General features: G+C 41.5%; 1 protein-coding gene and 1 long non-coding RNA gene across 2 annotated transcripts; one reads left to right on the forward strand and one right to left on the reverse strand.

The window, feature by feature from the left end:
- Window positions 1-1017: 1017 nt before the first annotated feature.
- Window positions 1018-1509, reverse strand: LOC125880779 (uncharacterized). Its single transcript, XR_007448160.1, has 3 exons — window positions 1477-1509; window positions 1099-1392; window positions 1018-1028 (listed from the first exon to the last, which is right to left on the reverse strand). It is a non-coding gene; the product is annotated as an uncharacterized LOC125880779 (long non-coding RNA).
- An 850-nt stretch (window positions 1510-2359) lies between these two features.
- ch25h (cholesterol 25-hydroxylase) lies at window positions 2360-4574 on the forward strand. The gene is made up of 3 exons (XM_049564380.1): window positions 2360-2388; window positions 2473-2926; window positions 3219-4574. Exons 1-3 carry the CDS (start codon window positions 2360-2362, stop codon window positions 3552-3554), a joined length of 819 nt encoding a protein of 272 aa, XP_049420337.1. The 3' UTR covers window positions 3555-4574.
- Window positions 4575-11823: the final 7249 nt, after the last annotated feature.

The raw sequence follows: 11823 nt of genomic DNA on the forward strand, positions 1-11823 counted from the left end.
CATAAATGTAACTGAGTATTTTCACAGCGTACTGTTACTGCGGTCAAAGAGCAGATAACTTCTTTCACCAGTTTATTTCATACTGATGGAAATTAATGATCCTGTAATGAGTCCATGTGTAAACACAGTGTGAAGGTTTCTGTATCATCATCTGTATGAACAATAAATAAACTTTTCTTTTGTTACAGATCAGCCTGTGAGTCGTGTAAAGTCCAGCAGGTGTCAGCATGTCACCACAGAAGAAGAAAAATGTCTCTCGTTTAAATTTTCTCTGCAATGATAAAGTGTAACAGCACTGACACCAACTTTCTGATTCCACTGTCATAACTGAAATAAACTAAAAACACGAACCAGTTGAATATTCTAATATAAAATTATATTGATATGTAGCTGCTGTTTGTAACTCCAAATGAATCTGTTTCAGCAGCTCAGGAGTCAGAAAAGAAAAGAAAAGAAAAGAAAAGAAAAGAAAAGAAAGAAAAGTGACTCAGCATTTAAAAGAAAGGACGAGAATTTCACACAAATATAAATCACTGATACAGACACTGTGTGTTCATTATTAACAGTTACACATGAACTGAAATACACATGGTTTGTGTTGAACAGACCTGCACCTGCACAGGTCCTCTCTAGTCCTCTGACCCCTCAGAGTGTTTATATCAGGCTCCTCTCCTGTGGAATCATCTTCCTGTTACGGTCCGGGAGGCAGACACCGTCTCCACATTTAAGACTGGACTTAAGACTTTCCTCTTTGATAAAGCTTATAGTTAGGGCTGGCTCAGGCTTGTTTTGGACCAGCCCCTAGTTAGGCTGACTTCAGCCTAGTCTGCCAGGGGACCTCCTATAATACACTTCCTATAATACGCCTCCTATGATACGCCTCCTATAATACACCTCCTATAGTGCACCTCCTATAATACACCTCCCATAATACGTTTCCTATAGTACACCTATAATACGCCTCCTGTAATACACCTATAGTGCACCTCCTATAATACACCTCCTATAGTACACCTCCTATAATATGCCTCCTATAATACACCTCCTATAATACACCTCCTATAGTACACCTCCTATAGTACGCCTCCTATAATACACCTCCTATAGTACACCTCCTATAATACGCCTCCTATAATACACCTCCTATAATATGCCTCCTATAATACGCCTCCTATAATACACCTCCTATAATATGCCTCCTATAGTACACCTCCTATAATATGCCTCCTATAATACACCTCCTATAGTACACCTCCTATAGTATGCCTCCTATAATACGCCTCCTATAGTACGCCTCCTATAGTATGCCTCCTATAATACGCCTCCTATAATACACCTCCTATAATATGCCTCCTATAGTACACCTCCTATAATATGCCTCCTATAATACACCTCCTATAGTACACCTCCTATAGTACGCCTCCTATAATACGCCTCCTATAGTACGCCTCCTATAATACGCCTCCTATAATACACCTCCTATAATATGCCTCCTATAGTACACCTCCTATAATATGCCTCCTATAATACACCTCCTATAATACGCCTCCTATAATACACCTCCTATAGTATGCCTCCTATAATACATCTCCTATAATACGCCTCCTATAATACGCCTCATATAGTACGCCTCCTATAATACGCCTCATATAGTACGCCTCCTATAATACACCTCCTATAATACGCCTCCTATAGTCCACCTCCTATAATACACCTCATATCATACACCTCCTATAATACACCTCTTATAATACGCCTCCTAAAATACACCTCCTATAACACACCTCCCATAATACACCTCTTATAATACGCCTCCTATAATATGCAACTATAATATACCTCCTATAATACACCTCCTATAATATGCCTCCTAAAATACACCTCCTATAACACACCTCCCATAATACACCTCTTATAATACGCCTCCTATAATATGCAACTATAATACACCTCCTAAAATACACCTCCTATAACACACATCCCATAATACACCTCCTATAATACACCTCCTATAATATGCCTCCTAAAATACACCTCCTATAACACACCTCCTAAAATACACCTCCTATAATATGCCTCCTAAAATACACCTCCTATAACACACCTCCCATAATACACCTCTTATAATACGCCTCCTATAATATGCAACTATAATACACCTCCTATAATACACCTCCTATAATACGCCTCCTATAGTACACTATCTATCTATCTATCTATCTATCTATCTATCTATCAATAATAATTACAGATTACAGAGTTTTCTCAGAAACTTCACAGAGTTAAAAATAAAGTCAGATCACAAGCTGCGGATTGTTTTCTCTCGCCTGTTTCAACTCGTCTGACTTTCCATTTCTTCATGTCAGGAACAGGAAGAGTCCTGATAAGGTCACGGTGGGTGTGATGTCAGTGTGGTGGGCGGGGCTAAGCTTATATAACAGCAGCGGAGCTCCTCAGCTCAGGCTGACTAAGCTGCCACACATTGACTGACTCTGATGGGAGGATGCTGCTGCAGCCTCTCTGGAACGTTCTGCTGGGACACTCGTCCCTCCTGCTCTCACCTGTCTTCCCCGTCCTCTTCTCCCTGTCCATCTACCTGTCCTTCTGTCTGCCCTTCCTGTTGCTGGACCTGTTGTCCTCCAGGTGGGCCCTGGTGCGCAGGTACAAGCTGCAGCCTCAGAGCTCTGTCAGCTGGGCCTCGGTGCGGAGCTGCCTGGCCCTGACGCTCTACAACCACATGGTCTTCATCTTCCCCCTCACCCTGATGCACTGGTACGTGAGGCCACTCCACCTGCCGCAGGAGGCCCCACCCCTGCCCCGCCTCCTCGCTCAGGTGCTCGTCTGCCTGCTGCTCTTTGACTTCCAGAGCTTCACCTGGCACTTGCTGCACCACAGGGTTCCCTGGCTTTACCGCAACTTCCACAAGGTCAGTACCTGCACGAGACACACTTGAGACACCTGCTGCTGATCAGTGATCAGCTGATTATTGATTGCAACATTTTCTCATAATCACTTCATCAAATTTCATGAAATTCAGGTTGTTTTAATGATTTAATCTTGAAACTGAGAATCTGTGGATTATTATTAATTATTGCTAATAAGTTATTAACGACTAATAATGACAGAACCAAATATTAAATAGATAAATAACCTGATCATTTAATATCTGTGTTTTATTTCCTGACCGTTAACAGTTTGTCATGTTTGTGCTCTTACAGCTGCACCACACCTACACCTCCACCTCCGCCCTCACCACCGAACACTCAGGAGCGTGGGAGACTCTGAGTCTGGGCTTCTTCGCCGCCTGCACCCCCGCCCTGCTGGGCTGCCACCCGCTCACCAAGCTCGCCTTCTTCACGCTCAACATCTGGCTGTCGGTGGAGGATCACTGCGGCTACGACTTGCCGTGGGCTACGCACCGCCTGGTGCCACTGGGGCTGTATGGCGGGGCCCGCCACCACGACCTGCACCACCTCAACTCCAAGTGCAACTACGCCCCCTACTTCACCCACTGGGACCGACTGGCCGGGACACTGTACATACCGCAAGACTGAATTACTGACGGAGGAGTTTGTGAACTGATGGAGGAGTCTGTGAGCTGATGGAGAAGTTTGTGAACTGATGGAGGAATTTGTGAAGTGATGGAGGAGTCTGTGAACTGATGGAGGAGTCTGTGAGCTGATGGTCGAGTATGTGAACTGATGGAGAAGTTTGTGAGCTGATGGAGGAATTTGTGAAGTGATGGAGAAGTTTGTGAACTGATGGAGAAGTTTGTGAACTGATGGAGGAGTCTGTGAGCTGATGGTCGAGTATGTGAACTGATGGAGGAATATGTGAAGTGATGGAGAAGTTTGTGAAGTGATGGAGGAGTTTGTTGAAACAAGGACGTTTGTGAACAGATTTAAAGCTGAACAAATTTCTGATTGTTCAGAAATATTTACGTCAGATTTTCTTTTACAATAAAAGACTGATGACAAACTGTACAGACACAAATATAGACACATATATATTTGTATTATTATTTATTTGTTTATTTATTGAAGAGCGCAGTGAGGACTGATGTGAGCCGTCTGTAACTGTCTGTCTGCAGTAAAATGTTTTTATGTGTTGAATCTTTAAAATCAGAAACTCTGCAGCTTCAGACCAGATGACCTGTTTTAACAGCAGATTTTTTACAGTGTAATTTTGGCCATTAATTTTCATGTTGTTTGAATCATATGAAGAGTTTTATAATGATTTATGTTCCTGTGCAGCTGTGCTGCATCAAGACCACATGTTTATTTATTCTTAATACATCAGTTCATATTGAACAGATGAATAAGGTGCGGACCACGACAGTTTTTATATGAATATATATTTAATATCATTAATGGCAGCTGATTAATGTTGAAGCTACAGTTATATAAAGTCTGAGCGTAAACAGACAACAGGAAGTGAAGAGACTGAACTGTGATCTGTCGAGGAAAGAAACTACTGATGAATGATTGTCTGAGTTGAAAGTTTCAAACGTGACTGAAAATATGAAATCAGTATTTATATGAATCTGTGAGAATAAACTTTATGAACTAAAGTCAGAGTGTTTCTGTTTCTGTTGTTTCAGTCTGATTTATATTTGTTAACAACTTTAAGGACAAATCAGAAAGAAAATGCATGATGCAAATAAATGTCCATAAATACATAAATGAGTACAAGTACTCTGTTACTAAAGTACTGTCATCTAAATAAAGTACCTGCAGTAACGGTACTAATACCACAGAGTACAAGCAAAGATGGGCAAAAAAACATCAAAATGTATTTTGATACAAAATACCCCTCAAATAAATGTATCAAAATAAAATACATGTATTTTGTATTTTCAAATACAGAAAATACTTCTTTTCTTTTTCTTTTTAACAGAGACCTGCAGCTCTGTAAGTCACTCTGACGGTCGGTTGGTCGGTCCACAAAGCTTTTCATAAATAAATCAAAAAGTCCTTGGCCAAAAATGCTCAAAATTTACATGCTGCAATTAGAGACCATGAGTAGTGCACTAACCTAGACAGTTAGCATAAGCATCACTAACTTGATATCATAACTATCATCACCATGTATTTATACAGTAGGCTATGTAGCCAGACCCAGACATAAATCATACATCAAGCCAGTTGACATCTGTCACACTCAGATAAAATATTTACCTTGACAGACAATCTACTGAACTTGGAAGACGTGAGCAGCAAGGTAGTCTACTGGTGGTGTGGGTTCATCCATGTGAGCAGCATGCCTGGCAAGTCCAGTCTAGCTGTGCTGTGAACTGTCCTCCAACGGTCTAGCTAAACAGCAGCAAGATACTGTGGCTACTGTAGCTAGTTAACTTGTTTGCTGTCTAACTTGGAGCCTTTGGAGCCCTGTGTTCAACTTTTTTTCAAGTGAAAAAGAGAAAACAAAGCTAGAGACATGTAGGCTACCCTAAAATATTATTTACTGGTTCAGATTTAGATTCAGACAACTTTATTGATCCCACGTGAGGCAATTAATTTGTAGCAGATGCATCCCAAGCATCAACCACAACAACATACAATTTCCTATGTTATGCACAGTCCAGTAAAACAGACCACTAGGTCATTGAAGGGCACATTGAATGGCCCAAGTTTAAAAAAACATAGATAAAAAAATATATACAGTACAGGCCAAAAGTTTGGACACACCTTCTCATTCAATGCGTTTTCTTTATTTTCATGACTATTTACATTGTAGATTCTCACTGAAGGCATCAAAACTATGAATGAACACATGTGGAGTTATGTACTTAACAAAAAAGGTGAAATAACTGAAAACATGTTTTATATTCTAGTTTCTTCAAAATAGCCACCCTTTGCTCTGATTACTGCTTTGCACACTCTTGGCATTCTCTCCATGAGCTTCAAGAGGTAGTCACCTGAAATGGTTTCCACTTCACAGGTGTGCCTTATCAGGGTTAATTAGTGGAATTTCTTGCTTTATCAATGGGGTTGGGACCATCAGTTGTGTTGTGCAGAAGTCAGGTTAATACACAGCCGACAGCCCTATTGGACAACTGTTAAAATTCATATTATGGCAAGAACCAATCAGCTAACTAAAGAAAAACGAGTGGCCATCATTACTTTAAGAAATGAAGGTCAGTCAGTCTGGAAAATTGCAAAAACTTTAAATGTGTCCCCAAGTGGAGTCGCAAAATCCATCAAGCGATACAAAGAAACTGGCACACATGAGGACCGACCCAGGAAAGGAAGACCAAGAGTCACCTCTGCTTCTGAGGATAAGTTCATCCGAGTCACCAGCCTCAGAAATCTCAAGTTAACAGCAGCTCAGATCAGAGACCAGATGAATGCCACACAGAGTTCTAGCAGCAGACCCATCTCTAGAACAACTGTTAAGAGGAGACTGCGCGAATCAGGCCTTCATGGTCAAATAGCTGCTAGGAAACCACTGCTAAGGAGAGGCAACAAGCAGAAGAGATTTGTTTGGGCCAAGAAACACAAGGAATGGACATTAGACCAGTGGAAATCTGTGCTTTGGTCTGATGAGTCCAAATTTGAGATCTTTGGTTCCAACCGCCGTGTCTTTGTGAGACGAGAGAAAAGGTGAACGGATGGATTCCACATGCCTGGTTCCCACTGTGAAGCATGGAGGAGGAGGTGTGATGGTGTGGGGGTGTTTTGCTGGTGACACTGTTGGGGATTTATTCAAAATTGAAGGCACACTGAACCAGCATGGCTACCACAGCATCCTGCAGCAACATGCCATCCCATCCGGTTTGCGTTTAGTTGGACCATCATTTATTTTTCAACAGGACAATGACCCCAAACACACCTCCAGGCTGTGTAAGGGCTATTTGACCAAGAAGGAGAGTGATGGAGTGCTGCGGCAGATGACCTGGCCTCCACAGTCACCGGACCTGAACCCAATCCAGATGGTTTGGGGTGAGCTGGACCGCAGAGTGAAGGCAAAGGGGCCAACAAGTGCTAAACACCTCTGGGAACTCCTTCAAGACTGTTGGAAAACCATTTCAGGTGACTACCTCTTGAAGCTCATGGAGAGAATGCCAAGAGTGTGCAAAGCAGTAATCAGAGCAAAGGGTGGCTATTTTGAAGAAACTAGAATATAAAACATGTTTTCAGTTATTTCACCTTTTTTTGTTAAGTACATAACTCCACATGTGTTCATTCATAGTTTTGATGCCTTTAGTGAGAATCTACAATGTAAATAGTCATGAAAATAAAGAAAACGCATTGAATGAGAAGGTGTGTCCAAACTTTTGGCCTGTACTGTATATATTAAAAAAAGTGAAAAATACTGTTACATCCATTATCATAAAAATGTGTAGCCTATCATTTTTGTTTTTTGGTTTGTGTTGAAAGTATTTTGAGTATTTTAAATACAAAATTACTCCACTCAAAAGTATTTTGTTACAAATTACATTTGCTTTTTATCGGCCTTATCAAATACAAATTACAAAATACTCAAATGTAATTGAAATACGTATTTTAAATACAAGTAATAGAAATACTGCCCATCCCTGAGTACAAGTACTCTGTTACTAAAGTACCGTCACCTAAATAAAGTACCTGCAGTAACAGTACTAATACAGTATTAGTACCGTTACTCTGTTCCTCTTTGCCCGGAGAACACAACATTCATGATGGACTCGTCAGGCCACAGCACACCTGTTCACTTTGTGTTGGTCCATCTCAGACGAGCTCGGGCTCAGAGAAGTGGGCGGAGCTTCTGGATGTTGTTGATACCTGGTTTTGTCATCGGTACATGAAACAACAAACTGTGTTTACTGACAGTGGTTTTCCAAAGTGTTCCTGAGTCCATGTCGTACTGTCCTTTATACAGTCAGGTCTGTTTTTAATATAGTGCCCTCTGAGGGGTCAAAGGTCACAGCCACTCAGTGCTGGTTTTCAGCCTTGGCCCTCATGTGCAGAGATTTCTCCAGATTCTCTGAATGTTTTGATGATATTACAGATTGTTGATGTTGAAATCCCTAAATTCTTTGCATCTGTGCTTTGAGACATGTTCTTAAACTGTTGGACTGTTTGCGCACACTGTTTATAAAAAGCTCCTTTCATACCTATTAGCAATACTATTATCTGTTACCAGTTAACCTGTTTACCTATGAATGTTCCAACAGGGTTTTTTTTGAGCATTCAACAACATCCCCAGTCTATTGTTGCCCCTGTTCCAACTTTTTCAGAATATGTTGCAGCATCAAATTCAGAATAAGTGTATATTTACAAAAAACAATAAAGTTGAATATCAAATATCTTTGGGCTGTATTCATTTGAATATTAGTACAAATCATTGCATTCTGGGTTTTTTTTACATTTTACACAATGTCCCAACTTTTTTGTTAATTGGGGTTGCATAATCAAACATTATCATTGATTACTGATCAGATTTTAGATCAATAATCTGAATCTGTGAAGCTGTCAGATAAATGTGGTGCAGTGAAACCTCTGAGATGGAGGAGAAAGGAGCAGGAAATAGAATGCATTCAGTCCCATCTGGATCTATTCAGGCTGTTCGGAGGTCTCAGAGTTCCTTCAATTGTTCGTCAGATCACTTTAATCAGAAACTTCAGTTAAGAGTCTTTGGAAACAGGAAAACAGATTTTCAGTAAACATTTGAGAAAGTATTCCAACTAACAGATGACATCATCAGCTGATGAGTTTTACTGTGGTCGAACAAAGAATTTCCTTCTGCAATGTGAAAACCTCCCACCAACACAGTCCTGATAGTGTCAGTGTGATCACTTGAGTCCCCTGAGTGATTGTAAGGCAGCGCCGAGAGGAGTGACTCACAGGAGTTTAATGGTTTTATGATGTTTCCTGTCCTTTCCCCTCAATGTTGATCCAAACACACCCTCTGATACGAGCAGCAACACTGTTAGGATCATTTACTTATGTCATTGATAATAAACCAGGTGAAATGTTTCCTCCTAAGGTAACGTCAGTTCACACAGTCACAACAAGGCTGTCCGTCCTGGAAGAGGGATCCCTCCTCAGTTGCTCTTCCTGAGGTTTCTACCATTTTTTTCCCCATTAAAGGGTTTTTTGGAGAGTTTTTCCTGATCCGCTGTGAGGGTCAGACAGAGAGAGGGATGTCGTATGCTGTAAATCCCTGTGAGGCAAACTGTGATTTGTGATATTGGGCCTTATAAATAAAACTGATTGATTGATTGAACATGGAGTTTAATCAGGAGGTTTCTGATTCTGATGGACAGTAATCATTTCTTATTTCCGGTGGGTGAACGTTGTAACGCAAACCGAACTAAAGAACTGAGACCTTCCTGACTGTCTCTGGCGTCTCTGTGGACTGACGTCTCTGTGACTCAACAGGTAAATCTAAATGATGCGACGTGATGCACACTCCTGAATGTCTTGTTTCTCTTCAGTTCTGCTACAGCGCTAACAGTGAGCACCACTAGCTAAAATTTGCTAACAATAGCTAAGAAATGACTAACATCAACAAACGACTGACACCCACCCCACCTGCTATGTTTCATTAATTTATTTTGCAGCGACGGCCCAGCAGAGAAGGAACTTCACTTTGCGTCCTGTAGCTACATGAATTCATCTCACACCACCCTCTTGATGGCCCTGAGATCTGCAAACTTTCTGTTGCTGCTGTTACATGGGTTAGACCCAGTGCTGCTGCTGATCAGCAGCCTGCTGTGAACTGCAGGGTTGGGAGTTACGCTGGTTGAATTTGAGTTGCTACAGTGGCTAATGTCTCAGCTGCCCTCTGCTCTTATCGTGAGGAAGTACCGACCTAGAGATGGGTAGTGAGGCAGAGGGTCAGCAGGCTGTGCTAACGAGCTAATGTTTGTTATTTGTGGTCTAAAAAACAGTAAATTAACCAAACTCTGGGCTCCATATCATAATTTCAGTTCCCCGCTGCTGAAAACAAAAATACTGTGATAGCGTAGTTTCAGTGGGCTAATGTTAGCTAACCTTAGCTTGCTGGCTAACAGACAAATTGCTAGCTGGCTTGTGTAGGTAAATACTACATTACTACACGTACACATTAGCTAACTTGTTGTTTGCACATTGATTAATCAGCTAATGTTATGAAACAAACAACAGCAGATCAAATGCAGCGTAGCTTCATTAAAAATAGCTGGCTAACTTTGCTTGTCATGTCTGTCAGCCAAGTCACGGCACGATTTTATGACACAATCATGTAATGTGACATAGTGACTTTCAGAACGGGTAGAAAAGTCATGTAGTGTGTACCAGGCATAATGCAAGTCCTGAGTCTGACCTGTCTGTCAACGAGTCCTCCTCCATCTATTAAGTCGTGGGGATTTTACTGACGATCCTGTGTAATGTTTTAGACTCCACCGTAGACAACGGCAGCATTTCTTCTACCACGTAGCGAGCCACAAGCTCCGTGGCTTCTTTTGGACTGAACACAAGTTTATGTGTGTTTTGGGGGCGGGGCTTTAAGATGGTCATGTTAATAATTAGTAGTTGTTACTAATGTTGTTAAGTCATGTTTAAACATTGTCAAATGTCAAAGGTTCATGTGAGTCTTAAATACATTTGTTGTTGTTCACTGATGTAACTTCTGTTAATGAGTGTTTTTGATGAGTTAATAAATCACAATATCCACTCATGTAGAGGAAATAGTTATTGAATAGAAGTTAATCAGGCACCAAAGAGTTGGAATGTGTGTGTGTGTGTGTGTGTGTGTGTGTGTGTGTGTGTGTGTGTGTGTGTGTGTGCAGGATGTGAAGGAGGGAGCACAATGGCTGAGAGGAAGTTTGAGGGTTTCCCAGAAGCAAGCAGTGAGACTGAGGTTATTTGGATTTCAGCCACACACACCCACACACCCACACACCCACACAGACACACACACACAAACAAACACATTCCTGCAGCAGCCCACTTTCCCACTTTTACTAGAAGTCACACGACCCTCACAGTGAGCTCTGATTGGCTGCAGATAACAAACACCATCAGTCATTGTTTCATGTTTTTCATGACTCCAGACTCAGAGGGAGTCTCAACACACTGCAGCACCACACACAGGCCCGTCATCAGGGGAGTCAAAGGATCAAAGGTCTGTGGTCGGTCCTTGACTGGGATCAAATTTACTGACGGACTGAAATCACTGACAAGTTTTATGTGTTTAGATGAAAAATACATTTAGATTTATCATTAAAACACTTTTCAACGTGTCCTCTGATATCATGATATTGACATGATGACTCCACACAGTTGATCCATGATGTTCCAGCACATCCCAAAGGTGCTCTATTGGACTGAGATCTGGTGACTGTGGAGGCCATTGGAGTACAGTGAACTCATTGTCATGTTTGAGATGATGTGAGCTTTGTGACATGGTGCGTTATCCTGCTGGAAGTAGCCATCAGAAGATGGGTACACTGTGGTCATAAAGGGATGGACACGCTCAGCAACAATACTCAGGTAGGCTGTGGTGTTTAAACCATGCTCAGTTGGTACTAAGAAAATCTCCCCCACACCATTACACCACCAGCAGCAGCCTGAAGCGTTGATACAAGGCAGGATGGATCCATGCTTCCATCTGAATGTGGTTTTTCCAATCTTCTATTGTCCAGTTTTGGTGAGAAAACCCGTGTGAATTAGTATTGTGTCGTTCGAGAACAAATCATTCAAAAGAACGAATCTGTTGAGTAAACGTACTGAACTGAATCACTTCTGGAACTGATTCGTTCATTTCTCAGTTCAGTTGAGCTCAGCAGTGAGTGTGCAGGCCGGGAGTGGAACTGCTGATTCGGTCCGTGCGAATGATTAATCACTCGTGAGTCGCGAG

Source organism: Epinephelus fuscoguttatus, linkage group LG20 (genome assembly GCF_011397635.1).
Source record: "Epinephelus fuscoguttatus linkage group LG20, E.fuscoguttatus.final_Chr_v1".
In the NCBI taxonomy this organism is placed as follows: Eukaryota; Metazoa; Chordata; class Actinopteri; order Perciformes; family Serranidae; genus Epinephelus; species Epinephelus fuscoguttatus.